Source organism: Rhinopithecus bieti, unplaced genomic scaffold (genome assembly GCF_001698545.2).
Source record: "Rhinopithecus bieti isolate Rb0 unplaced genomic scaffold, ASM169854v2 scaffold_11380, whole genome shotgun sequence".
Classification (NCBI taxonomy): domain Eukaryota; kingdom Metazoa; phylum Chordata; class Mammalia; order Primates; family Cercopithecidae; genus Rhinopithecus; species Rhinopithecus bieti.
In genome coordinates, this window is record NW_016807225.1 from 954625 (window position 1) to 981931 (window position 27307).

At 51.6% G+C, this 27307-nt stretch overlaps 2 protein-coding genes across 3 annotated transcripts in view; one reads left to right on the forward strand and one right to left on the reverse strand.

Moving 5' to 3' along the window:
• Positions 1-27: 27 nt before the first annotated feature.
• Positions 28-1766, forward strand: ISCA2 (iron-sulfur cluster assembly 2). The gene is made up of 4 exons (XM_017880494.1): positions 28-156; positions 358-460; positions 556-671; positions 1108-1766. The coding sequence occupies exons 1-4, from the start codon at positions 86-88 to the stop codon at positions 1280-1282; spliced, it is 465 nt and encodes a 154-aa protein (XP_017735983.1). The 5' UTR covers positions 28-85; the 3' UTR covers positions 1283-1766.
• Positions 1767-4832: 3066 nt separating this feature from the next.
• The window catches only part of LTBP2 (latent transforming growth factor beta binding protein 2), a 118854-nt gene continuing 96379 nt past the window's right edge, over positions 4833-27307 (reverse strand). The window contains exons 18-36 of one of the 2 annotated variants that reach the window (XM_017880499.1): positions 23502-23621; positions 17803-17922; positions 16649-16771; positions 16284-16409; positions 15791-15916; positions 15383-15505; positions 15157-15282; positions 14624-14746; positions 13827-13958; positions 13367-13492; positions 12717-12860; positions 11662-11853; positions 11457-11540; positions 10587-10715; positions 10128-10265; positions 9877-10044; positions 9310-9591; positions 8098-8247; positions 4833-7688 (exon numbers count right to left, since the gene is read on the reverse strand). In XM_017880499.1, the coding sequence (XP_017735988.1) occupies positions 7543-7688; positions 8098-8247; positions 9310-9591; positions 9877-10044; positions 10128-10265; positions 10587-10715; positions 11457-11540; positions 11662-11853; positions 12717-12860; positions 13367-13492; positions 13827-13958; positions 14624-14746; positions 15157-15282; positions 15383-15505; positions 15791-15916; positions 16284-16409; positions 16649-16771; positions 17803-17922; positions 23502-23621 (2678 nt within the window). In that variant the 3' untranslated portion in view covers positions 4833-7542. The remainder of the gene's footprint in view (positions 7689-8097; positions 8248-9309; positions 9592-9876; positions 10045-10127; positions 10266-10586; positions 10716-11456; positions 11541-11661; positions 11854-12716; positions 12861-13366; positions 13493-13826; positions 13959-14623; positions 14747-15156; positions 15283-15382; positions 15506-15790; positions 15917-16283; positions 16410-16648; positions 16772-17802; positions 17923-23501; positions 23622-27307) is intronic. The other variant, XM_017880500.1, reaches the window with a different exon arrangement.

Consider the following 27307-nt stretch of genomic DNA (forward strand, 5'->3'; position numbering starts at 1 on the left):
CCCGGCCTCCTGTTCGTTCTCCCCGCCTCCCGAGGCTCCGGGTGAGAAACGGGGGAGACGCGCGGGGCGGAGCTTGTGGAGGAAGATGGCTGCCGCCCGGGGGTTGTCCCTAACGGCTGCGACGCAGAGAGCGGTCACTCCCTGGCCGAGGGGCAGGTATCAAGACTTGAAAGGCACCTGGAAAGGGTGTTTGGTTCTGCGCCTCTAGGACAAATGGGAAACTGAGGCCTGTGGGGGAGGTGAGGGTTTGGTGGGAGGCCGTCCAGGTGGGGGTCACCAGGTTTAGCGTGAGGCGCTCCAGGTCAAGGGTTGCCAGGTGCCCCTTCTGCCCCCGGGCTTATCCTCCCTTGCGCGCAGGCTCCTCGCGGCCTCCCTGGGACTCCAGGCGCGTCGGGAAGCGTCGTCCTCCAGCCCCGAGGCCGGCGAAGGGCAGATCCGCCTCACGGACAGCTGCGTCCAGGTAGGAGGCCGGACGCGGGGCGGCGGGAACTGCTCTTCACTCAGCCCTTTAACTCCCGTTGCCCGCTATTCCTGACCCCACTTCCTGCATTTCAGAGGCTTCTGGAAATCACCGAGGGGTCAGAGTTCCTCAGGCTGCAGGTGGAGGGAGGTGGATGCTCCGGATTCCAATACAAATTTTCACTGGATACAGTTATCAACCCCGACGACAGGCAAGGAGGAAGGGATGGGTTCCCAAAGGAGGTACGGGAGGGACAAAAGTGTGTACAGTTTAAGGTGCACTTTTATTCCAAATTTAAAGGGTTTACTTGGGATGGTTAACATCGCCCGTCTCACAGTGAGGATGCGGTGAAGGTTTGTTGTCCTGAATCAAAATAACTAAGTTATAGGAGCAAACTTGGCCTGCCCAGGTCCATTGGGTAGTCGGTAGAAAGTCAGGCCGGATTAGATTCCAGGCTTAAGTCCCTAAACTTTTCGCAGTATTTATTCCATTGAATCATTTTTGCCTCAAAGAAAATCAGCACGTGTTAAAGGTAATCGGGAAGCTCCCACTGTACTTTAGAAAACAGACGGTGTGCACCTCTGGGCTTAGGGGGTGCCTTTTTTATGTTTGTGATACTCGTTGATGCTTTCCTCCTGTCTTTTCAGGGTATTTGAACAGGGTGGGGCAAGAGTGGTGGTTGACTCTGATAGCTTGGCCTTCGTGAAAGGGGCCCAGGTGGACTTCAGCCAAGAACTGATCCGAAGCTCATTTCAAGTGTTGAACAATCCTCAAGCACAGCAAGGCTGCTCCTGTGGGTCTTCCTTCTCTATCAAACTTTGATGCGATGACTGGTGACTCTGAGATTGTCACTAGTTGTACCAATTTGAAGAACCTGGAATTAGTAGAATTCTAGAGGTTTCCTTCTAATCATGTCCCTCTCAATGTTATTTCCCACAGTCCAGGAGTGTTGTGTTTTGCCACTACACCATTATTTTCAGAACGTGAAGATTTTACTCTTGGCTTAATTTTTCCTTCCAACTCCCCTCAGTGCTAAGGCTGAGCCTCCAGATGCTGTTACCTCAGATTTAATCACTGGTTGAAACTCCGTATAATCTGTAGAGCTTCCATGGCTCTCAAATTTGGAATTAACTTCTCTGGCCTTAAGACTGCTTGTATATATGTGGATAGCTATGTATAAAAGCTTCATTTTAAAGAAAGTTCTTACTGTGTTGTGGATCAGGGTCACAGGTTGGGTAGCTTGGACACCGTTATTAGAGGATGAGAAAAGTAAATGGAATGTTCTGTTTTTCATTTCACCCTGCCAGTATGTGCCACTTTTCTTTATTGTCTATGCAGCCCATTCGCCACTTCCTATTTGATGGGACAGATACATTTTCCTCTCGTACTCGTGGATCTGCTAGGAGTCATAAAACCAAGAGCCCATTGCCCAGAAAACTTGGACCAAACCCTCGCTGATACTGAATTGTTTCAAAAATAGCCTCCCTACTCATAGAGACATTTTAAGATGCTGTGACAATTTAATGACTGAATCTTTTTAGGATATGTTGCTTTACCTGCCTTCTGTTGTAAAATGGCTCTGGTCTCATGCATAGCAGGAAGTGATCCCTTTATTGTTATAGGTAATAGATTCTTAGGAACTTTTTTTTAGATTGGATTGCCAGATGAAATGTAGGAAGCCCGGTTAAATTTGAATTTCAGGTAATTAATTTTTTAGTATGCCTATGTCTCAAATATTGCATATACTAAAAATTATTATTTGAAATTCAAAATTAGGCATCCTATATTTTTATTTGCTGACCTTGGTAACTCTAGGGTCACCAAACAGCTTTTAAAATCACAAATTCTAGTGAATTAAAGTACTTGTGTAGGTGTGGCACTTAAATAGGCTTTGGAGCTTGAAATAATCCTATTACAGTGCTGCGGAGCTGTGTGGACAGACAGTGAAAGAAAAACAATCCATCACCATCACCACACTGAATGATTTATTAATACTGATGTTGGAGAAACTACAACCAAGTTGATTCTGGAAGAGTTACTGGTTAAATCCATCTTTTGCTTGGGAGCCTAGAAGTTTGTTACAGCAAAGACTTGCATTTCTGCACTGGATTGGAATTAAGGTCATTTAGTAAGAATTTACTGTTTAAAAAAATGGAAATAGAGTTTAGAAAATATCTGAGACAGAAACTTAGATACATTTCCAACATGGCAAAACCTAGGAGTTAGAGAAAACAAAGTTATCATGCAGTTAGAGGAGAGACGGGGACACTCAGAAACCTGAGTACATTTCTTAGAGCCGATGGAAGGAGGCAGAAAGCAGCATACCATGGGAGCATCTGTATGCACACATGACCAAGACATTGCTGCCAGTACCTGCGTCTGATGGGGTTTCAGTTCGGACTACCTGTCCTTTCATCCTCCTTAAAAAGATTTTGCTACATTTTAAACATTAGAATCTATTCTTTAAGAATATTTTTGTGGGTTATTTATTGATTTGGTGGTTTTTAAAATTCTTGAGCACAAGCAGAACAGCTTTTGTTGCTAAATCAATCAATTAAATTACAGTGGTCCACTAGGCAGAAACAGAGTCCCTTAGAATACAGAAGCTTATATGTGAGTATCTACTGTTAATGGGAGAATTGGAATTTTATGTTTAGAAAAAGGCAGATTTGGGGCTGGGCATGGTGGCTCACGCCTGTAGTCCCAGCACTTTGGGAGGCCAAGGCAGGCGGATCACCTGAGGTCAGGAGTTTGAGACCAGCCTGGGCAACATGGTGAAACCCCATCTCTACTAAAGATACAAAATTTAACTGGGTGGCGGACACCTGTAATCCCAGCTACTCGGGAGACTGAGGCAGGAGAATCACTTGAACCCGGGAGGCAGAGGTTGCGGTGAGCCAAGATTGCACCACTGGACTCCAGCCTGGATGGCAGAGTGAGACTCCATCTCAAACAAACAAAAAAGGCGGATTTGGGAAAAATCATGTTACTTCACACTGAGAAAGCTTCATGGGGAAACCAGAAGTGGCAGCAATAAGTCTCCATTGGTGGGTGGTGACTTAAGAACACAGGGCATGGGGAAATGATAGCATCGGGGCCACTGGGCAGTTTGTTGAGAATAAACCATACACATGGTAAAATGGGTTTAGGATCTGCTGCAGGCCCTTTCTGACCAGATGTCTCTTCTTGGTGGCCCATAAAAGCCAGTGGTCATTTTCACAAATTTTGCTCACTGCACATTCATTTAGGAAAACTTTGTACTCTTCCAGTTTCAGTTGGAAGATCTTATGCCTTCCCATTCTTTGGAGGGGAGTTGTCAAGGCCTATTTGTTGCAGAATTAGCATTAACTTTTTATGCAAGCCAGTGCTGGGGCATCACGTAAGAACCAAAGTCAAGGGAGCTCTAAATCTGCTTTATATTGTGAATGAACTTAATGTTGTTTTTCAAAGAGAAGGTCTCTTGGTCAATGCCCAGATCTTATTGTGGTACCATACTTCAGTTATGTGATGACAGTGACCAACGGTATGTAAATTATGTGTCCCATCCACTCTTAGTTTCCTTTTTTTTTTTTTTTTTTTTTGACGCAGGGTCTCAATCTGTCTCCTAGGCTGGAGTGCAGAGGTGCAGCCTCTACCTCCCAGGCTTAAACAATCCTCCCACCTCAGCCCCTGCAAGTAGCTAGGACTACAGGCCATACCACCAAGCCCAGCTACTTTTTGTATTTTTTGTAGAGATGGGGTTTCACCATGTTGCACAGGAGTCTCGAACTCCTGGGCTCAAGCAATCCTCCTGCCTCAGCCTCCCAAAGTGCCAGTATTACAGGTGCAAGCCACCCAGCCTGGCCCACCCATAGTTTCTTGGTATGAGAATGTTGACTGATTACAAGGAATAGGAGAAAAGAAGTTGAGAAGTAAAAGATTAGGAAGGACTACTAAAGTAGGTGTTCAGGAAGACTCTTTCTATAACCTCTGAGAATCGAGCTCTGTTCTTTTGTCGTTTGTTATAAAGCATTAGAGTGCAGGGGTGGCATTTGGCAGGATCAACCTGGTATAGGGAAGTGGGCAGCGCTGATCATGATGGTACAGAAGCTAATGTTGCGCAGCCGGCTTTGGGCAGGGCCTAACACTGTTCACTGCATGTTTGTCTGAATGGAAGGAATCTCTTCTATTTTTCTTCATATCTAGCACTGATGTTTATGATTGCTCTTTTAAAAATCCGTATCTGCCATTCTTCATAAAAATGCCACAGGGCTGCCTAACAGAAATTTGTGTTATGGAATTTTGACATAATTAGCACCTGGCTTTAGTTGTAAATTATAGTCAGATAAATATATAAAGAGAGGGAGCATTTAAGCAATCTGTGGCCAGCAACTGTATTTAAAAATATTTTATTTTTTTTGAATAGGTGATACATATGGTACAAAATTCAAAAGAATACAAAAGGAGATACAGCGAAAAGTCTCCCAATCCTGTACCTATCCACCCTGTCACCCTTCCCGCAAACCACCATTGTTTCTAAGAATTTATCCTGCAGATATAATCCCATAAATTAATGTGAAATATGCACAAGAATATTCATTACAGCATTATTTATAGCAAAAGACAGAAAACAATGGAAATGTCTGTCAATAAGGGACTGATTAAATAAATTAATGGTTTATCCATTCAATGGAATAGTATACAGCTATAAAATGAAATGAGGCAGCTCTACTTGCAAGTATAAAGCAAAAAAAAAAAAAAAGCAAAGTGCAGAACAGCATGCATAGTATGCTATTTGTGTTTTAAACAAAGGAAATATGTACATATGCATGCAATATCTCAAGGTTGGGCGAAGATTGGAGTGTTGTGGGGGCAGTGGGAACAGCAGTTATGAAGGTGTAGTGCCAGCAGGATATATTTGGGGGATGGTAAGAAGTTCTCCGAATGGTGAGGTATAAGGCGAAGTGGCAAGGATGAGGTGAACAGACAACCGCTTCTCTTTCCCCATTCTTTAGACAGACAGTGTTATGTTACACGCTGTTATGCAACCCCCTTTTTCCCTTAATTTGTTTTGGATATCTTTCTTAAGGAATTTACAGCCACCTTTTTTAAGGGTTCCATAGCAATTTTTTCTAATCTTTTGCTATTACAAATGATGCAGTAATAACTTCTTACATGTCATTTTATATCTGGTGAAAATATATCTGAAGGTTAAGTTCCTAGAAGTGGAAATTACTGGATCAAAGAATTAGTGCTTTTATAATTTTGAAGGGCATTGCCATATTGTCCTCTTCAATATGTACTTCTGGCAGCTATTATGAGAGTGCCTATTTCCCACATGCTTGCCAGCTAGGAGTCTCAACAAGCTTTTTGATATTTGCCAATCTGACAGTTTTAAAAAGGATCTCAGTATGATTTTAAGTTGCATTTGTTTTATTATGAGTGAAAGAATATTTTTACATGTGTAGGAGTGATTTAGTTTTGTCTGCTGAAAACATCTCAATTAGTATAGGGACACAGAGCAAATTATTTAAGCTTTCGTGTCTCAGTTTCCTCACCTGTAAATTGAGAATAAACAATAGTAAGTAGGGTTATTGGATAATTAAATGGAATGTATGTATGGCACTCAGCACGGTGCCTGGCACATGGCAAGCACTCAGTAAGTTATGTGATGGCTAATAATCAGAGGAGCAGGTAGGCTAGGGCAGATTAAATTAAGAAAGTAGCATTCACTTCCATGCTCCAGTCACATGGAGCCTTGTTCATTTACACTGCCATTCATCAGAGAAGTGCAAAGTCAGAGCTTTCCTTGTCTTTTAATAGTAAAGAGTAATTTCCCATTGGAATCTATCATAGGCTATCAGCAGAGCTGGCCAGGGAGTAGGCACAGCCTCATCTCTAATATTTAGACTTAGCCAACATGGTAAAGAAATTTGATTTGATATGAAATAAAAACAAGAACAGAAGAGACCGCATGTACATTTCTTTATTCCACCATGGTTCTGAACTCCCAGCTAGTTTGGGCTGGTGTGAGTCTCTGCTTGTAAACTCAGAGGAATGCCTGCCATCGTTTTCTGAAGGGAAAGGGGCAGGGGCTTCTAAGTAGAGGGGAAAAACAGTATTAGAAATCTGGCTTCTTCTGAACAAGACCACACTAGAAAATAGACTTTTTACTTTTAGCACATCAAACTGGTTTTCACAAAAGGAGAGCCCAGAAGAGGTTTGTTTCCTGTAAGCAGCAGTGTTTATGTAACAGAGGTCTTTGTAGATGGGTACTCTATCCTGTGGCAGCCCTTGCTGCTGGTGCACACGGGCTATCACTGGGCGGATTTTGAATGTTTACAGCTACTGAATATTTTCTTTAGACATATAAAGCCTTGGCTCCCCTTTCTTATCAACTCCACATATTTTTCATAATGTCCTCTTGCTGCTTTCCCCAGCTCTTTTTTCTTTATTTGTGTCTCTTACACTCAACAAGCTAATATCAGTCTTGCTTCTCTAAGTGAAGGGATCTTCTGTCACTCCTTGGGGTCAGAGAATGGGCTACAGGTTGGAGGTGTGGCAAAATCAGGGCCCAGAACAGATTGGCTGAGTGGTGGTAATGGTTCTTGGGAGGCGCTGGAGTCAGTCCCCAAGCTTCCCCAAATCCTTTCTTGCTCCACAGATTTTGAAGGACCTCCCTAGGGCAGATGTAGCCTCTGTCCCAGTTGTGGGATCATCAGGATGATGGTGGATTGTGGCTGGAAAGGGGTGTCTGCAGTGTGAGGCCACAGGGCCTTGCATGCTTGCACAGCTTGGGAGGGTGGATGAGGGCCATCCTTTGTTAAGCATCCGATAGCAAGGCCAGGAAAGGTGGTGGACAGGGCCTCATGCGGTGGCTGAAGCATTAAAGTGATTGGTGGTGCTTGAGCCAAGCAAGGGCACGGAGGCAGTGACCGAAGCTTACAGCCAGAGGCTAAGCTGGGAGAGATGAAAGCAGGCGAGGCTGATTGGGAACCTCTGGCCTGATGTCGCAGTGTCTTCCCAGCTAGGAAATCATCCTCAAGGCCCCTGCCTGTGACTGGAGGCCATTTCCAAGTAGTTGCCACACTGACCACTGACTGCTACTCCTTGGCAGTGCAGTGCGGGGGGCCTGCCTCGGCCACATATCCTGGGGAGCAGTGGCAGCGGTAGGAGCCCTCTGTGTTCTCGCAGTAACCGTGGACACAGAGCACAGCAGGCCCGTTCAAGTCATCACACTCATTCACATCTAAGAGGAAACAAAGGGGAGAGCTGTAGGGAGCCCAAGTGCCTCTGCTGGCTGCCTCCACCGCTCTGGTTACTAAGCCCTGGCCCCTGTTCTGGAGTGAAACCCTAAGTGTGACAGCCAGAGGCTGAAGTCACTTCCCAAAGCCAAGCAACTCAAGGACAAAGCAGGGGGCAGCAAGCTCATACCATGCCCAAGACCGTGCTCTCTTGTCTTTGTCTTTTGTTTGGGAACCTGCACGGAAGTGGCTTTCCAAAGCACGCAATTAGACCTTCCTTTGGCGCTTTCTTCTCTCCCAGCCTGACGCAGAAAGCCCCACTAGGAGGCAGCAGTGGCTCTTGCAGCCTTCCTGAGTTCAGGCGTCTCTGTGGGCAGTGGGCCAGCCTGACTCCTCCATCAGAATTCTACTCACCTACGCAGGCCATGTGGGCCGCATCCAGCTGGAAGCCCTCAAAACAGTCGCAGGTGTAGCCCTCCCGCACGCGCACACAGCGGCCATTCTCACAGCCGTTCAGGATGCCGCATTCCTCTGCCTGAAGCCCTTCGAAGCCGGCTGGGGCCTCTGGGAGGAGGGAATCAGAGAGAGAAGGAGGCTGAGGCCTGTGTCCAAACTCTCCCTAATGCTGGGACCCTCGCCCTCCTGGACAAAGGGTGCCCCTGTGGAACTTTAGGGGTGGGGGCAGAAAGGATAATAAAATCTCATGGAAAGATGCTAGAACAAAAGGCAGTACTCTTGGGGAAAAAAAAGTGTGTGTCATTTTAGATGGGGAGAAGTGCTCTGGGCTTTAAATGAGGGCTCCAGGGAGGCTGAGACTTGCTGCTTCCACAATGCCCGGCTCCTGCTGAGGTTTGGTGGGTGGGGGAGTGTGTTGTTACATAGTTTTTGGGTTTGGACGTGGGGATGGGGTGAGGTGTTTTGTTTAAATCTTCACATTGTGTTTTGGGGAGTGGGAAACAATTGGTAGCAGAAGGGTCTCGCTCAACACAAAGCAAAAAGTCGACCAGATCTCCCTAACCCTCTTCACTCTCTAAGCACCCCTTCACCCCATGGAAAACGCCCCACCCTGCCCAGCAGGATGGTCTTAGTTTGATGTGATAGCTTTGCCTGTGGTGGATACTGTGTGCATTGCACAGTGCTAGGCCTGACTTCCTCATTAGACTCCAAGGCCTGAGTGTTTGGATCACACCATTCACAAACCGAGTCATCACAGTGGGCCTTTAAAGTCCTTAGAAAACGTTAATCCACATTTCAGGTCACAAGTGTGAATGCTGGGTGTCCTTAGAGCAGGTTCTTCTGCAGCCTGTAGGTGGCGTGGAGGGAGAAAAAGACTGCAGCGAACAGCTTCCTCTCGCTCAGTCCCCACAGGAAGCTTGTAGGTTGGCTGGGATAGGGGCAGTGTCCTGTACCTTTTTGTGTCCCTGTGATAGTTTATGACGGGGTGGTTAGGGTCGGACCTGGGCGTATGTACTTGTCTCGAGCGAGCTGTGAACGGGGACCTCTGGCTTGGTGTGTCTTTCCCCTTCCCAGTCCTCACCCTGCTGGCAAGACAACTAGCAGGTGGAGGAGACGCAAGTGAAACAGCTTTGCTGCCCACCTCTTCCCCATTTTTGCAGCAACACAGACCTGGATGGCTGGCCACGTAGTGGGGCTGGAGTTCTGAGGGCTGCAAAGGAGACTCAAGGATGGGTGTGCGGTCTCCCGGGTGGCCGGCTGTGTTGGGGAAGGCAGGCTCAGGCACGGTGTCTTCAGGGCCCAGGTAGTTGTAGAAGGGGGCCCCGTCTGGGCCATAGATGCTGTAGTGCAGGTCATCAGGCCCGGGGCCATACTCATAGCCTGGCCGGAAGTGGACCCCGGCCTCCCGCTCTGCCTCAATGCGAGCCACGTTGCACAGCTGAGCGTAGACCTCTGTCAGGGAGGAGGGAGAGAGGGAGCCAGGTTCCAGCTCCTGCCAGCTAAAGCCTGGTTGGCTTTGTCTCTGGGAGCATGCAACGACTGGTACCCTCTGGGAGATCCTGGCAGCATTCCTCTCCCCACCTCTCCACTGCCCTACTTTGTCCCCAAACAGCAGGGATGGAAGACAGGGCCTGATCGCTCTGCTACTTCTTTCTAGATCCCCCTTCCAAGGTGAGGGCATTCCCCTCCCTGGGGCCTGGCCCAGCCCTGCAGGGTCTCCCCTTTGCTCCCCCTCACCAGAGCTCCTGGGGGGACACAGAGCACACTGCTGGCTCCAGGCCTCGCCGTCCTGGCAGCAGCATTCCGTGTAGGTGGTGCGGTGCCCACGCAGGGGTTCACTGCATACATCATTGGTGACTTTTTTCCAGCAGACGTCCATGTGGATGTCGTGGTCAGGGAGGTCCTCTGGTGGCACAGGGCACGGAGGCACATGAGCCCCCCCAGCCCAGGTCCCCTTCTCCTGCTGCCCCACGCTCAGGCCCACTCACCCGTGCTGCTGGTGCTGTTCATGCAGCGCTGCTGGCTGAGGTCCAGGGTGAGCGGGGGGCTGCAGAAGCAGTGGAAGGAGCCCTCCGTGTTGACGCACTCGCCATTCTCACAGGCCAGGTCCTGGCACTCATCATGATCTGGGGAGGCAGGAAAGGGTGGGGTGATGCCAAAGTGGCCTGTCCACCGGCCACCCTCAGGGAAGGGGGTTTTCCTATCACTGATAATGAAGAGTTAGTGCCCTGCCTCCCTCCCCTCAACCCAGCCCAGCCTGGAAGGCCCCTCCCTGGGGACAATCTCTGACAACCCAGAGCTCCTTCACCTGGGACCAGCCTGCTGCAGTGGGTGGCCTCCCTAGGAAGGGAGACTCTCAGCAATAATGGGACGGGCTGGCAGGGGCTGGGTGGGCCATTATTCAGCTGTGGGCCTGGGGTGGGGGCAGGGATCATGTGTGTCCTCACCCTCACACTTCCTATGGGAAGCATCGTAGTGGAAGCCGGGATTGCACAGGCAGACATAGCCAGGCACAGTGTTGAGGCACCGGCCGTTCGGACAGAGACCAGGCCCGAATATCACACACTCATCCGCATCTGTGGAAGGGCAGAGCTGAGGTGAGAGGAAGGTGAGAGGCAGTATGAAGGGTACCTAGAGCAGGGAATCCAAAGCCAGGCTGGGTTTGAATCCCAGCTCTGCCACTTACTAGCTGGGTGGCTTTGGGCAAGTTGTTTAAGTTTGCCTTGCCTCTGGTTCCTACATGCTCCTTAACCTCTTAGAGTTGTAATAAGGATGAAAAGGTGTTAATATGTGTGAGGTGCTCAAAAAAGTGTGCAGCGCGTAGCCAGCACCCAAGGAAAGCAGTGTCTGTCTCCATCTTTCCTTCTCAGGACTAGCTTCAGGACTAGGGTGCTGAGGGGCACAGTACCTGGACCACCCTACTGTGAGTGTGGGTTCCCCAGAGTGTCCGGCCTCATCAGTGCGGCCAGGGAGATGAGCGTAGCCTCTGGCCTCCAGAGCAGTGCTCTCCACTCTGTCCCTGTGCCCACATGTGGCTGGGGGTGACAGTTAGTCAAGGCATCATAGTTTGTTTCTGGAGGTGCAGCCTTGGGAGAGTAGGGAAACTAAGGTGAGGCTCATGTGGACACTCCAAGAGCAGCTTGGGTCAGAACTTCCAGCTAACACTCTGCAGGGAGTCAGCCCTGGGACAGAAAAGGTGGAGGCAACCTGGGAGGCCAGGGCTGGATGCAGAACTTCCCCAGGAACCCTGTGGAGGAGCAGGCTAGGGCCCATTCAGGTGAATGGAGTTTGGGGCAGAGGATGGAGCAGGAGGTTACCTGTGTACATGGTCTGTCCAAACGTCCAGGCTCCTTCCACAGGAATGTAGCCTTTTCCACTCGGGCAGATCTCGCTGAATTCAGCTATGTAGAGAGGCGCTTCAGCTCAGAGTGGGGAGGGCCTTGCCCCCTTCCTCTCTCCCCTTCTTTCCGTGTCACCTTGCAGAGCTGACCCTTCGAGGATCTGGAACCCTTGGGGCCTTACCTGAGTCCTCAGACGGGCAGCGGTCACAGGCTTCTCCCCAGCTAGCGCCCTGGGTGCAGCAGCATTCGGCCTGCGTAGTGTTCTGGCCCAGGACGCTGGAGCAGGGCGCATGGCCATTTTGCCCAGAGTAGCAGTCCATGCGGGTGGGGGCTGGGGCATGGTCCCCCGTTGGGGCCTCAGGGATACTCTGACCTGTGCGTGACAGATGCTCGCTACTGTGTGTTCATGACCCTCTGAGGGGTCAATAGTCCTTCACTTTATGTCTTAAATTTAACATTTGTGTAGCACTTTACAGTGGAAAAAATGCTGTTACCTGTATTACCTCACCGATGCTCTCGACAACCCTAAGAAGTGGCCTAATTATCAACTCAAGAAATTGAGGCTTAGAGAGGCTTAGGGCCTCACCACCACTGTGTGATTAAACTATTAAGCAGTGCGGCAGGGATCTGACCCCAATCCCTCCTCACCGAAGCCCCTGCTCTTTGCAGTACATCACCCCGCCTGTCTCCCTGTGATGGGCTGCCCCCAGTCCCTGGCATGCCACATGGGCAGCTCTGTGGTCCATTCTGCTTCACAGGTACCCCAGCCCTTCCACTCTTCCTTGTCTCCCCCACTTTCCCCCAAGGCAGTGAAAGCCGGCTGAGTCCTAGTCCAGCCTGGCGCGAGAGGCTGAACCCAGTAGCTCTCGGGTGGGGTGGGAAGTGGGAAAGGGAGAGCCCAGTTTAGTTCAGCTTCAAGTCCTATCTCATCCAGAAGGTTCCCAGGGATTAGATGGATTCAGGGTCCCTCCAAGGCTCAATCTGTGGTCCCTGGGGTCATCCTAAGTCAGCAGCAGGGTTTCCTGAGCCTTCTCTAGGATCGTCCTGGTTTCACTGCACGTGGCCCTCAGCCTCCTCACCCCTCCATGCACCAGGCCCCACCTGTACCTCCCTATGCTGCCCCAGGCCCTGGCCCAGTGTCCCCCTCAGTGGCTAGAGGCTAGAAGAGGGATGCAGAGGGACACGCTCTCTGTAAATCTCCGAGTCGCCATGGATAATGCATCTCCCAGGCCTCACCTCCAGCCCCCCGTGGGCGGCAGTGCCCCTCCTGGGCATCGTACTCCTCCAGGTCACTGGCGCAGAGGCACAGGAAGGAGCCCTCCACATTCTCACAGAGCGCGGCCCCACACACCGCCAGCATAAGCTCACACTCGTTCACATCTGCCAGGTGTGAGAACAGGCTAATGGGCAGAAAAGAGGCAGCCTGTGCCCCCTGACCCTGACTCCGGCCCACTGCCCCCAAAAGAAGCAGGCTAGGCCTTGGGGAAGAAGCAAGAGTGAGTACAGATTTGCGGGGAGGAGGAACCGATGGACAGAGGGCATGGGAAGGGAGAGAGAAGGAGAGGAGTGGCAGCAAACAGTCACAGAAGTACGCAAAGAGGAAGGGTTACCCCTCAGTGCACATTCTCCAAACCTCCTGCCTCCTGAGGCCCTAAGGCTTGAGGATACCTGCTGTCCTGCTGGCAGAGTGCGGCTGTGCTTCCCCTTACCCACCCGGCCCACATGCCCCTGGGTGGGGAGTTGAAGTCTCTCTCTCCTTTGAAGCCTCCCTTGCCCATGCTCTGAGGACCCATGATGGAGCCATGTGACCAGGACCAGTCCAGGAGGAGGACCCCTGGGCCTTCCCTTCCCTGGCCTAGACCGTGGGTAGCCCACAGGCTCCTCACCCACACAGTCCCAGCCTGAGGGAGAGATCTCGAAGCCCTGGTCACAGAGGCAGCGGAAGGAGCCGTCAGTGTTGTCACAGAAGCCATGGCTGCCACACATGGTGTCGTTGGTGCACTCGTCTATGTCTGCAGGACAGTGGGAACCACAGTAGAGGGTGTGTGTGTGTGCGTGTGCACTCTCTCACACACACGCACACTCTCTCGTTCTCTGCTGAAAATACTTATTCGGCTTATTAGCACCAAGACCTGTGAAAAGCAGCCTCTCAACCCTGTTAGGGATAAGAAAACCCTAACATTCACAATCCTGTGGCATTTTTCGTAAGCTCTGCTGGATGGAAAATATACAAACTACAATCAGCTGCAAAAAATCATGTCCGCAGGAGAAAATCATGTCTCGCTCAATATATGAAAAATAGGTTTTCTCAGCCTTCTCTCTTCTCTCTCCTCCCTCCCTACTCACCAGTGCAGTCTCCGTTCGGGGCCATGTGGAAGCCAGGCTGGCAGCCCAGAACGCAGCGGTAGGAGCCAGGGCTGTTTTCACACTTCCAGGCGCCACACACTGGGTCTCCGTAGTCCTCACACTCGTCGATATCTGTCCCCAGAGCCATGCCATGAGAGAGGACAGAGGTGGCCAGGTCATTGCTCTGGTCCCACAGGGTCAAGCCCCACAACCTCCAGGGTTCTTGATCTGTTCCAAATGACTGTGCTCATCCCAACCCCAGCACATCAAGGTCAGGACAATTTCCCCTGCCCCTGCAGGGCTGAGCATCTGGGAAGAGAACCGTATGCTATTTAGGAAGCAGTGAGCTCCTAGCCTTCTGTGACACTCCCTTTCCTCTGCCGCCCCATCTGTCTTCTATCCCTACGAGCATAGCACTGTACTTCTCTTTACATGAAGCCTTCAGCATAGTGTATTACAGAGAGCTGTCTTCATATCTGTCTCCTTTCCTCAATTTCAAGATCGTCCATAACTGTCTATTTGTCCTAGCAAAAGACATTGAGCATAGCAGGTGTTTAATGTCTATTGAATCAATTTGGCCTTTAAAACTAGATTGTGTGCTCTGCCAGCACAAAGATGCTGGTTGTCTTCATTTTGTCATCCTTGGAGAGCCCCTGAGCCCTGAGTCTCAATATATGCACTATTTGTTGGACACTGCATCTGTGGAAAGTGCTCTGCTCCACGGGAGCTGAGGACCAGGCAGGGTAGAGATGGGCAGACGTGGGCAGAGCCCTGTCCCCTCCCCCCAGAGCCCTTACCCACACACTCTCCACTCTCTGGGGAGGGCTGGAAGCCAGTCTCACACAGACAGTTGAAGGAGCCCTCGGTGTTGACACAGTGCCCTCCCAGACACGGGTCTGTGGCGGCACACTCGTCCACATCTACAGTAGAGATGGCTGTCAGCAGACCCAGCCATGGGTCCCTTCCCTGTTAGGGTCCTGTGTACCTTCCTCTGGGCCCTGAGGAGCCCACAGGAGAGTCAGGGAGTGGCTTATGTAGGAAAGGGCTGGAAGCCAGAGGCCAGAACTGAAGCTCTGTAAAGGGGAGAAGTGACACTCGGAGTTTGGAGTTGCCTGCTGTCAACGTCGTGGGGAGGCCCTGGTGAGAGACTGAGTCCCTCCCTCCCTGAGCACCGGGCTCCCTCACATCACTCTTCGCTCCCATCTTCTCCTCCCTGGGCAGGGCCGTGAGCACTTGCTTTCGGTACTGGTATTAAAAGGGACACTGCTCTAGTCTTAGCCTCTAGTGCCCATGCTCCTGGCCGGTAGAGGTAGCTGTGCTGGCTTCTCACCCAGGCAGCTGGTGCCCCCCTCTGCGCTGACGAAGCCGGGTGCGCACAGACAGAAGAAAGACCCGTGGCTGTTGAGGCACTCGCCGTGGGGTGCGCAGTGCTCCTCCCCCATGCATTCGTTCACATCTGCAGGGAAAAGATGGGGAGTGGGTGTCTGCTGGGGATGTGCCTGCCTCCCCACACACTCATGTCCCCCAACCCCAGTAGGGTGACCTGGGTCACTCACCCTCACACAGGGTGCCATTGGCCAGCTGGAAGCCCTGGGGACAGAGGCACTGGTAGGAGCCTGGGGTGTTCTTGCATTCCCCTCCCAGGCAGCTGCTCTGGGGGTCTTCACACTCATCCACATCTGCAGGGCCACACAGGGGAGGAAGACAGCTGATGGCAGCACCTCCCAAGGACAGGAGCCAAGGGAGAGGTTTCCAGAGGACCTGTCACCTGCCTGCAGAGCTGGACCCACAGGGGCACCATCCCCTCGTGAGGCAGCACAGCTGGGAGAAGCTCATGAGCGACTCTTGGGGAGCGGGATGATGGCAGCTCCTCCAGCCCCAGCAGCCCCCCACCTGCTGGGCTTCACCATGGCCCTGACAGAGGAGCATCCCATTTGTGTCCTCTCCCACATGGAGGCTCATACCTTCACAGGAGTCACCCAGGGGGCTGGGCCGGTAGCCCCCATCACAGTCCTTGCAGGAGAAGGAGCCAGCCGTGTTGGTGCAGACTCCCGAGGGGCAGACTCCCGGGAAGGCACACTCATCTAGGTCTGCAGACAGACAGTGCTCACCTGGGGACCTAGGAGGGTTCCCACTCCCTGGGCAATGCAGGAACCTCACCGTGGCCTCCCTTTCTGAGCCCCTGGGAGGTTTCCTAAAACCCCCTCCCTAGAACACTCCCGGGGCAGCCCTGCCCTCAGCTTCCCTCTTGTCTCTGTGACTGGCTTTTCCTCCTGTCCTCACTCTGAACTTGGGGATTATAATATAAGCTCTTGTTGGGGCCAAGTCCATGTATGGGGTCCTCTAGCCTAGTCTGGAGCCCCTCGACATCAGCCCCAAACTGGGGACAAATGAAGTGTTCTTCGGGAGGTAAGACGGCCTATATTCTGTCCCCTTCCACTGCCTCCCCAGGGTTACCTTCACAGGCAGTGCTGTCTTCATTCACCCGGTACCCACTCTCGCAGGCAGAGCAGGTGAAGGAGCCCTCCGTGTTGAGGCAGAGGCCTGTGGGGCATGAGGCCCGGCTGGCACACTCGTCCACATCTGAAACAGGGCATTGCATTCTGTGTGGGACTCTGCAGGACAGACAGGCCAGGACAGCCAGAGACTGGTGGGTAGGCAGGGGTGGGGGAAGGACAGGTCTGGGCAGGGATGTGTTAGGTCAGTGTGGATAGGGATGCAAAGCTAGGGGTGGATTCAGGGCGCCAAGCGTGGTGTGCAGAGGAGAGGGAGCCACAAGCTGGATTGGCCTGTGGAGAAGGGGTACTTCAGCATCTCTGTACCTTGGCAGCCCTTCTCATCTGAGGTGACCTCATAGCCCTGCTCACAGGAGCATCTGAAGGAGCCTTCTAGGTTGGTGCACTTTCCATGGGCACAGACCCCGGGGGTCAGACACTCATTCACATCTGTGGGAGAGAGGTCCTAGATGGTGGGCTGGCCTCCTCCCCTGCTGCAGCCCCCGCTGGCAAGCTCCAAGCATCTCAGTTATGAGGCCAGGAAACCAGCCTTCAGAGGAGCCGCAGGCCACCCTGGGGAGGCCATGAGGCCATGTTCCCTTCTCCCACCTAGGCAGGGCAGGGCGACCTATCCCCTGGGCTCACTTCAGCCCTATCTAGTAACTCAGAGCACTCTGCATGTACCCATGCAGGGGGCCAGGTCCCCCAGCCCTGGGGCTGGTTTGGCTCATCTGAGGATACTTGGAGGGATGTGTCCAAGACCCTTGACTCCCCTCACTGTGTGTGCCAGGAACCCTACATGACCTCCTACCTGCCAACCAAACAACCCATGATCCCAACCCAACAAGCAGCTTCCGAGGGTGGGCGGGCAGTGTGGAGAGAGGCCAGTCATGCCGAGGTGGCTGAGTGGCAGCCTCGAGGGCCTGGGAAACGTCTGCCCTCTCCAGAGCCTCAAAGCGTCTATTCAACACTCAGTCCCTCCCAGCATTCTGAACCCCGAGCCTTTCTTCCTGAGGGGGCTGCAGGAAAAGAGCACACGCCTCCTACTGCAGACCTGCTGCCCTTCTGAGGGAGGAGCACCCCGCTGTGCAGTGGGCAGGCTGTTTAGATGCTGCTTTTGAGATGCAGAAGAGCAGGAGACCCCTCCTCCCTGGGAACTGCAGAAGGGCCTGGCCCCATCCTAAGACCCTTAGGCTCCTCGCTCCACCACAGGATTCAGCTACAGAAGCTGCTGGGACTTTGGGCAGTCACTCCAGAATGAACATGGCCAATGAGCAGAAAAGGGCCCCACCCTAGCTGATTCAGAGGGCAGAGCCCTAGTGACTTGTGCCCAGCGTCATCTGGGAACCCAGCTAGATCATGGAGGACAACAGCCTCCAAGCCACCTCCCTCTGCCCACCTCTTTCCCTCTCCGTGTGTGGGCTCAACCAGAGGTCCCCAGGCCGAATGGCCTGCTCAGTGCCTTGGCCAGCAGCCCTCACCTACACAGCTCCCACTCTGGCCCCGGTAGCCCTCCTCACAGGCCAGACAAGTGTAGGAGCCGGGGGAATTGACGCATCTCCCATCAGGGCAGGTACCGGGGTGACGGCATTCGTTGATATCTGCAAAACAGCAGCCCCTCCCTTGGTCATCCCTGGGAACATAGTACATGGGTAGGTCTGTGACACAGCAAATCCTTGTCCCTGCCCTTAGTTGGGGAAAGGGATGGACAGACAAAAACTAGGAATGAATGACAGCTACCCTGTGTTCCCAACTCCACCTCTCACCCACTGTCCGGGACAAAAGAGGGAGATGGAAGAACTTAAACATTAGAAAGGGAGACTCCCTGGGTGGGTGCAGTAGGCTGTGGTTACCACCAGCTGTGTGAGGGTCAGAGGATCCACGGTTTGGGATGGGCTTTCATCTATCCCCTGGCGAATTCCTAATCCTTTATAAGCAGTGACCATTACTGGGATGTGCTTGGCACAGCAGCTCACTGGATTCCAGAGGCTCCAGAATAGATCATCAGAGGGGCAGTGAAGGCAACTTGGGCTTCCTTGCAGCAGGAAATGAGGACCATGGAGGAAGCCCCAATCTTGGGTATGGCCAAGACCAGCCCTGAGGCTGAGTGCAGACTGCAGGGTAGAGCCGGCAAAGCTTCTCTGCTGCAGAGTTGTCAGACATTTCTTCCAGCCAAGAATCACGTAGGGATCCTGGCACCCACGCTGGTGAGATCCAGGAAAGTCAGCCAGAAGGGGTAAGCCTGGACACCAACTGGACACCCAGGGGATGAGGGGACCCAGGAAGGGAGAGTGGCAACAGGAAGAGGAGGGAGCTAGTTCTCCCCGGAGCCGTGGAGAGGGCTCTTCCCCATGTAACCTGGCATATCATGGGCTTCATCATCTAGGCACCCAGGGGACCTGGACTGAGTGAGGGAGGTCCTGTCACAGGGACTGAACTCTGAGTCAACACTGCCGGAGGACATTATGCCCCTCTGGCAGAGTATCAAGGCTCTGGCTCACTCTTCACAACAGGTCCATTGGCCAAGAAAAGAGGAGGGGTTCTTCTTCCTAAATGGGTAATTGTCATTCTCCTAGAGGAAGTATACCAGCTTATGCAGATTTAGAGGTCCTACTGCCCCAGAGGAAGACCTACTCAGCACCCATGGAGGAAGTGTGGGAGGCAGGCCTAGGGTCCAAAAACAGGCTTTCTGCAGAGGAACTAAAGCCAGCAGCTGTCACTGCAGGAGAGGACATGGACCCTAAAGTGGAGGGTGAAAGTGAGTACTCGCCAAGGTTGTTTGGTTTCCAGAAGTCAGGACACATCGAAGCCCTCTGTCCCAGAGGACTGGGACCCTCTCAAGCCTAAAGTTTCTGCCTGAGGGTCCAGAAGACAGGGACATCGCCACAGGGCAGGTAGTTTTTCAGGTGGGTCTCTGCAAGAAGAGTCCCACAATTCCCATAAAATCTTGGGGACACTGAGATAAGGCTCATCTCTGGCAAGAGGGCAGCCACAAGTAGGTGCCCCAGCCCCTATTTGAGTTGTGGTGATATCATCTTAACTATTCTAAGGGCTTCTGTAAAGACAGAGATGGAGAAAATAAAGGATCCAAGATGACTAACTTTGGCCACCCAAGAGACAGAGGCTAGTGCCATGACCTGTTGGCCTTGGCCGAGGTACTTGAAGGAGGATGGACAAAGCCACTGAGAATAAGCAACAATCCCTGTTTCAGGGATGCTGGATGACCTCTTCCAGGACGAAGAGAACGAGATTGAGGCAAAGCTCCTCCTAAATCCATGCCAGGAAAAATGAAGTCTTCGGACCTTTCCTGCAGGGATCAGGCAATGTGGGAAGGAGACAAGGTTTGCCAGGAACAAAGGGTCCTGAAGTCTGTCCTGCCCCAAACATGCTGGGTACATCTCTTGGAGGTGGTGTGTGTAGTGTCCTAATGCTGGGCATTTAGGATGCATGTGGCATTCCAGCTCTCCACTTTCTGGACCATGGTAAGCTGGTGCCTCCTAGTCCCTTGTGGTTGGGTGGGGCCATGAGACTAGTGAGGGCCAATGAACTGTAAGTGGGTATGATATGGATATTTTATGGACCAAACCATTTAATTTGTGCAACGCTCCAGAGTGCTCTTTTATTCTTCCACAGAGACTGGGCTATTCCTTTAGCCTACATCTCCAATGAGGAAACATGGGGCAGAGCCTCCAGCTGACCCTAATGGACATGTGGCACTGATGAGATAGAAGCTTGGCTGCTGCCGGGTGTGGTGGCTCACGCCTGTAATCCCAGCACTTTGGCAGGCCAAGATGGGCAGATCACCTGAGGTCAGGCGTTCAAGACCAGCCTGGCCAAAATGGTGAAACCCCATCTCTACTAAAAATACAAAAATTAGCCGGGTGTGGTGGTAGGCACCTGTAGTCCCAGCTACTCGGGAGGCTGAGGCAGGAGAATCACTTAAACCCAGTCGGGGAGGAGGTTGCAGTGAGCCAAGAGACTCTGTCTCAAAACAAACAAACAAACAAACAAACAAACAAACAAACTTGGCTGCTATGTCAATAAGATAGGTGTTGTTTGTTAACGCAGCATAACCTTGTCTATCTTGGCAGGCTGCTGCTGGTTCCCTTCCTCAGACCAGAGCCCCAGCCAGTGACGATCACATGTGAATGGGAGGGGGAGGACAGAAGATGAAAGCAGCCCCTCAGACTCCACCTGAGCCAGAGAAGGGCTCTCCTGGGTGGAAGCGAATATAACTGAACCATTAGCCAAGCCAATTCAAAGAAGCCAGAGGAAGATTCTGAATGAAGCAGCTTCTATCACCAGCTACCCTGAGGCTGTCCCACCAGCATCTTGGTGCCTGGACTGGAACCAGTCACTGGATGCAGAAATATTCCAGTTTTTCTGCCTGGCCTAGGGTGTGAATGTTAATCTGAGATTACGGTGTGTTTTGGAGGGTTTTAATACTCTGTCTTTGAAGCCTGGAGCCATCTGTCTTCTTCCTGTGTTCCCAGCCCAAGGCCGACACACCTGGTGCTCAACAAACGTTTGCTGACCAAAGAGTGGGAGAGTATGCCTCAAACCTCACTCTTCGTCTTTTTGGTATAAGGCTGCTGAAAAGACCCCAAAGGGCCCATAGAAACAATCACTCCAGAGACTAGCTTGCCAAGCTGCTGTCGGTTTGCTGGGAGAATCCTGGAGCTTCTCTAACCACAGATCAGCCTTTGGATGAGGAAATGTACAGACATTCACCTCTGCTGCTTGTGAGAGCATGGGGTGGGGGTGGGGAAGGCACTCAGGCAGGGGCCAGAAGCTCAGGTGACCTTGGTTATGGCTGGGCGACATGAAAGGCCCTGGCGGTCTGCAGGGAAGTCTAATCCCCTGTCCGTGGGAACCTGGAGTCCCGGTACGTCGGAAATGCTATTGAGACTGCTGGACGGGCCTCTGTCCAGACCACTCAGCCTTTCACCAGAGACTTTCAGTTTCAGTGGAGAGAGTGGTTTCTGAGTTGGAGAAAGAAGAAAGAGGGAGAGGAAATTGACTGGGCTCCCAGGGTGATGGGCCGGGTTTGTGGTTACCGATGGAAACCTGGAGAAGTGTGCGAGCTACATCATTCTTTCTTTCAACAGACTCAGAGTGTCTGCCCTGGGCCAGGAACTCTGCCTGACCTCCCAGATGAGGTGTGTGTCTAGAACCTTTCCTTGGGAAGGGAAGGAGAGGGCTGGGCTATGGGGGAGCCTGGACATGAAAAAGAACTACCCTCTGACGGTAACATTTCCCCTACTTACTCAGGGTCTGTATGTGCCAGACAGTGCCTAGCACTTTGTATACATTAGCTTATCCAACGCTCACAAACATCTCTGAGATGGGCATTACAGTTCCATTTCTAGACATGCGTCAAAAGCCAAACCCAAGCCTGTCTGCACCAGACCCTGTGCCCTTAACACAGACTGGTTAATATAAATCTGATTTTTTTGTTTGTTTGTTTTTTTGAGATAGAGTCTCACTCTATTGCCCAAGTTGGAGTGCAGTGGCGTGATCTCGGCTCACTGCAACCTCCACATCCTGGGTTCAAGTGATTCTCCTGCCTCAGCCTCCCAGGTAGGTAGGATTACAGGCATGTGCCATCACGCCCGGCTAATTTTTGTATTTTTAGTAGAGACGGGGTTTCACCATGTTGGCCAGGCTGGTCTTGAACTTCTGACCTCCAGTGACCCACCTGCCTCGGCCTCCCAAAGTGCTGGGATTACAGGTGTGAGCCACTGCACCCAGCCTAAACCTGATGCTTTTAATGTTCTGGTATTCTCTTGGTTCATTTCCTCTCATTTTACTTTTCTTTTTGATAAAGTCTAATGTCAAATTCACAGCGTCATTGTGATGCTTAAATGAGGTAATCTATTGAGGACCTAACCCAGCCACCTGGGACACAGGAGGCACCTGTCAGTGGTGGGTGCCATCACTCTCTGTTCTCCTGAAGATGTCAGGCTGTCTTATCTCCATTGTGCTAAGGAGGACAAGGCAGGTGGGTTCTGGCTTTGGTCATGGGTAGGCCTGAGTTTTAAAGGGGGAAGACCAAGAGGGAGGCATTGGGAGGTGATACACTGGGGCTGAAGGCACAGCTGTCTGTCCTGCACCTGCTGCCACCTCTCTCCTTTGGTTCTCTGGACTTTGCTTCCATGGTGGTGGCATTGAGAAGGGAGGCTGTCCTTTCACAAAGTACACAAGCTCTTACTCTGACTTCCAGGTCCTTCTGAAAGCAGGCAAGTCCCAACCAGGGAAACCTAGAGGCTGGGAGGAGTCTCAGCCTAAGCTTGGACCCAGGGCCGTGTTCTTCTTGGACTGCGCCTGGATGGATTTACCCTCATTTCTTCCTGTCCCAGCCAGTCTCGAGAGCATATACCCTGGGCCTCCTACAAGCCTGTGACACCCCAGCCTGACGGGGATGTGGTGGCAGCAGAGCTGCCCCACCTACCTGCCAGGGAGGTGGGGTAGCAGTCCATATGGTATAACCTTCGGAGGCCAAAAGGACTCCCACCTTGCTCCTGGCCCTACTATATTCCCTTTGGGTATGCTCCTGGAGTCTGTCCTTCCTTCCTTCATTGATTGAGACGGAGTTTCGCTCTTCAGAGCTGGCATGAGATAGGCGCGGGTCTGAGACCAGTTAGCAGTGTCACAGCACCTTTTGGCTGGGTCTGGGACAGACCAGCCAACATCCCTCCCTCCCTCCCTCTTTTCCTCCCTTTCTTCCTTCCTTCCTCCCACTAGCATTTATTGGGTACTTATCAGGTGTCCATGCATGGGCCATCTAAAGATATGGCCCAGCCCTCAGGAGCTCACAATCTAACAAGCCTAACAAGAAGGCTGACACTCCCAGACACACCGACTCTTCCTCTGCCCCATGAGGAGAGCACATTTTTTTTCAAGGCAAGAGGGCAGAGGTTACAGAGATGTTCCTAAGGTGTCATAGGGATAAAGTTGTTCATGCTCCCCTGCTGCAGCTGGCAGACAGGATGCCAGAATATCACTGAGGGGATGGAAGGGCTCAGAAATTCCCATACGTGTCTCTGTCCATAGGCGTGGGCTCAGCATCAAGGGGCCGGGGCAGGGACAAGCTAGAAGGCGCGTTGGTGGTGGGCAGTGTGTGGGGAGGGAGAGGTGGGTAGTGGGGTGGCAGGGCGCCTCCCTCCTTCCCGTTCCTTACCTTGGCAGTGTCCTTTCCTGACCATGATGTAGCCCTGATCACACTCGCAGTGGTATGAGCCCTCGGTGTTGGTGCACTGCCCCCCGCTGCACACCCCTGGCTGCTCACACTCATTGATATCTGTGAACACACAGAAAAGCCCTGAGTCACAGCCAGCCCTGCAGGATGGTGGAGGGGGCGGGGTCCTGGAGCATTCCTTCTAGAGGCCAAGGACAAAGGATGCCAGGGTGAGGCCTGGGCAGGGAAGGCATGCTTGTTGCAGCCACAATTGGCTGGAGGGGCTCCTGGGCCGGGTCTGAAATTAACTAGCTCAGGCCCCTGATAACCCTGAGTTCCTTTCTCTCAGGGGAGGCTACTCTGGGGATCCATGCGGATCCTTATAGCTGTTTCCTCACCCTCATGCAAGGGCTAGTCTGGAGGTGGGGTAGCAGTCCATATGGTATAACCTTCGGAGGCCAAAAGGACTCCCACTCTGCTCCTGGCCCCACTATATCCCCTTTGGGTATGCTCCTGGAGTCTGTCCTTCCTTCCTTCATTGATTGATTGATTGATTGATTGATTGAGACGGAGTTTCGCTCTTGTTGCCCAGGCTGGAGTGCAATGGCGCAATCTTGACTCACTGCAACCTCCAGCTCACTGCAACCTCTGCCTCACTGATTCAAGCTATTCTCCTGCCTCAGCCTCCTGAGTAGCTGGAATTACAAGTGCCTGCCACCACACTCAGCTAATATTTTGTATTTTTAGTAGAGATGAGGTTTCACTATGTTGACCAGGCTGGTCTTGAACTCCTGACCTCAAGTGATCCACCCTCCTCGGCCTCCCAAAGTGCTGGGATTATAGGCATGAACCACAGTGCCTGTACTCCTAGAGTCCTTCCTAAGGACCTTCTTAAAGGTTAGGAACCAAGAGCCAGTGAGGGATTGTGTTTTAGGTAACCATGGATCTGTAGGGTGTGGTTTCTGTCATTTTTCCAAAGTATGTTGGTGTCCCACCATGGCTCTAAAGCCCAACCCCGCTTATGCCCCTCCCCTGCTTAAACTCCTACCAGAGACCCCTGCTACCTCCAGTTCTGCTTGCAGCCTGGCTCACAAGGCCTTTGCCACCTGGCCCAGCTCTGCTGTATTTGCTAATTCACACAAGTCCCTTGGTATAGCCTCAGCTACTGCGGATTTCAGTGGTCCAACCTCCAAGCCTTTGTTCACACAAATGCTTCCACCTGGAGTCTCTTTCCTCACGATGGCCAGCAAATCCCTGCCCCCATTTCAAGGACTGGTTTAATGCATCACCTCTGGGTCCTGTGGGTCCCCATCCCCTGTCCCTACAGTCAAATTAATCAAGGCCTCACCTTCCCACTCTCCCCCTTAAACTGGGACTGACACAAACACTTCACAGAGTCCTTATGCAGATTAAATACAATAATCCAGGTGAGGGGTTGAGCACTGTGCCCGCCTGGCATAAGGTAAGCACTGCAGAAATGTTAGCTATTATTATCCTAACGTTAAACCCCATAAAATCCCAGCTCCTCAGCTTGGCATGTGAGATCTTGCATGACTGGCCCCAGCCTGCTTCTCATCTGTTTCCTGCTGCCCACACCACTCCTACCCTTGCCTAACCTCAGGACCTGTTCCTGAGCCTCTGCCCGCACTGTCCCCTTGCCTGGAACAGCTTCCTACACACCAGCGTGACTGCCTCCCACTCATCTCCAACCCAGCGTCCCCTGAGGGCCCAGCTCTCAGTGTACCTGTTCATTTACTTGCTTCTTCCCTGACTAATGGGAACATGCCTTATTATCTCAGCATCTCCAGTGCCCAGCACAGAACCCCAATAAGTGCTTACTGAAGGAATCGAATAATAGTCATTTGTTCAAGGACAGTGTCTTCATTTGAGCAATAGTTCATAAAACTCCAGTGCACAGCAAAGTCTCTGCCAGAAGGTGGGAAACGCACACTCCTAGGTCCACAGCCAGAGATTCTGATCCTACTCTACTGGTGGGCCCAGGAACTACATTGTTATAACTCTTCAGACAATTCTGGAATAAGTGGTGTTCACTGTGAGAAGCCCTAATCCCAATGGAAGAGAGAAGGGAACTCACAGACAGAGTCATGTGTGGGAACCATTATCCCCTGAGGCCAGGACGACCTGATAGATGGTGCTGGAAAACTCCCTCGCTCCATGGAGAAAAATGGAGATGTGAATAGAGAAAGACCAGGTTCTTAACAGCCATACAAAGATGGACTCCAGATGAATCAAAGCATACCATAAAAGGGAGAACTAGAACTCAATTAAGGTACAGGAGAATATCTTTGTGACTTCAGGATATGGAAGGATTTCTTAAACAAAGCCCCAAAACACACAAAATAAGGCAAAATGGTGAATTTCAGTACATCAAAATTAAGGATTTCTGTTCCAAGAAATGCGGATAAGCTTAAAGGATACAGGACAAAATGGGAGCATTGCAATTTCTAAACCCAGCCAAGAATCTAGAATATATAATGGACTCCTAAAGAGCCCCAGGAAAAAGCAGCAACCACCATTGGAAAACTGAGCAAAAATGGGAGCCAGCAGTTTACAGATGAGGAAACCCACAGGCTAATGTATGAAGAGATCCTTACATTTTTTGGTAAGCATTTACTTAGATATTTAATATGTAAACAATTTATCTTATTGATAATATAAATCATAATGACATTAATTATATACATTATTTAAATAATCCATAAATCAGTATAAGTATCAAATCATTGAAGTAATGAGATATTACTTTATGAGACTGGGAAACTTCAGAAAGTGGGTGTTATTCTGGACAAGGCCTCTTCCAGTGGCAGCCAAGCCCCACTGGGAGAAGCACTTATAGCCAGCCTTGAGACCCACCCCTGTCTCCCAGCTGTTGGGGCTGGCAGAGACATCTTGGACACCCGGGCTGGCACGTAGCAGAAACCCATGTCTGCACCAGTCCTGGTGACACCATTCCCTGCAGCAGCCGCTGCTTATCCCAGGCCAGCTCCCCAGGCTGGGTCTGCAAAGAGCAGTGCCTCTGGCCCACAACACCCACCTAGACCACTGGAGCCCAGAGAAGCCCCCTTCCCTTAGCCTCTCTCCTGACTCCCCTGGCCTGTTCTGAGCCCTGCCCCTTGAGTCAGCTCCCTGGAAGGCAGCTGACCCAGTCACCGCTGTTCTGCTCACAGACTTCTACTGGCTGCCCCTGCCTGTGACACAGTGTCCAAACACTTCAGCCTGGCATTCGAGACATTTCCCACACTGGCCTCCTCCTCCAGGTAGCCCTGCTCCAGTCACACTGCATTCATCATTATTCCCAGAGCATGCCAGGCAATGTTCACTATTTAAGTCTCTGCAGAGATGCTTCCCTCTACCTGGAGGACTCTCTGCTCCCTCCATTCCTATTCATGCTCCATGGTGGTGTCCAACACCCTGTGTGTAAGGGGAGTGTGTCTTTGGAAGCAAACCATGCTTTGGAGCTAGAGTGATTTGATTCTGTTTCTAGCTCTGTCACCACTAGGTACGAGGCCCCTGGGTATTTCAATTCACCTCTGAGCCTCAGTTTGCTAACCTATTAAATGGGGCTAAGGATTTCCACAACATGGATTTGGGATGATGAGCTTCATATAACAAAATGCTTGGGACAGTGCCGGCATATAGTAAGTGCTCATTAAATGGTAGCTATTCTTGGTCAGGTGCTGTGGCTCACACCTGTAATCCCAGCACTTCGGGAGGCCGAGGCAGGTGGATCACAAGGTCAGGAGTTCGAGACCAGCCTGGCCAATATGGTAAAACCCCATCTCTACTAA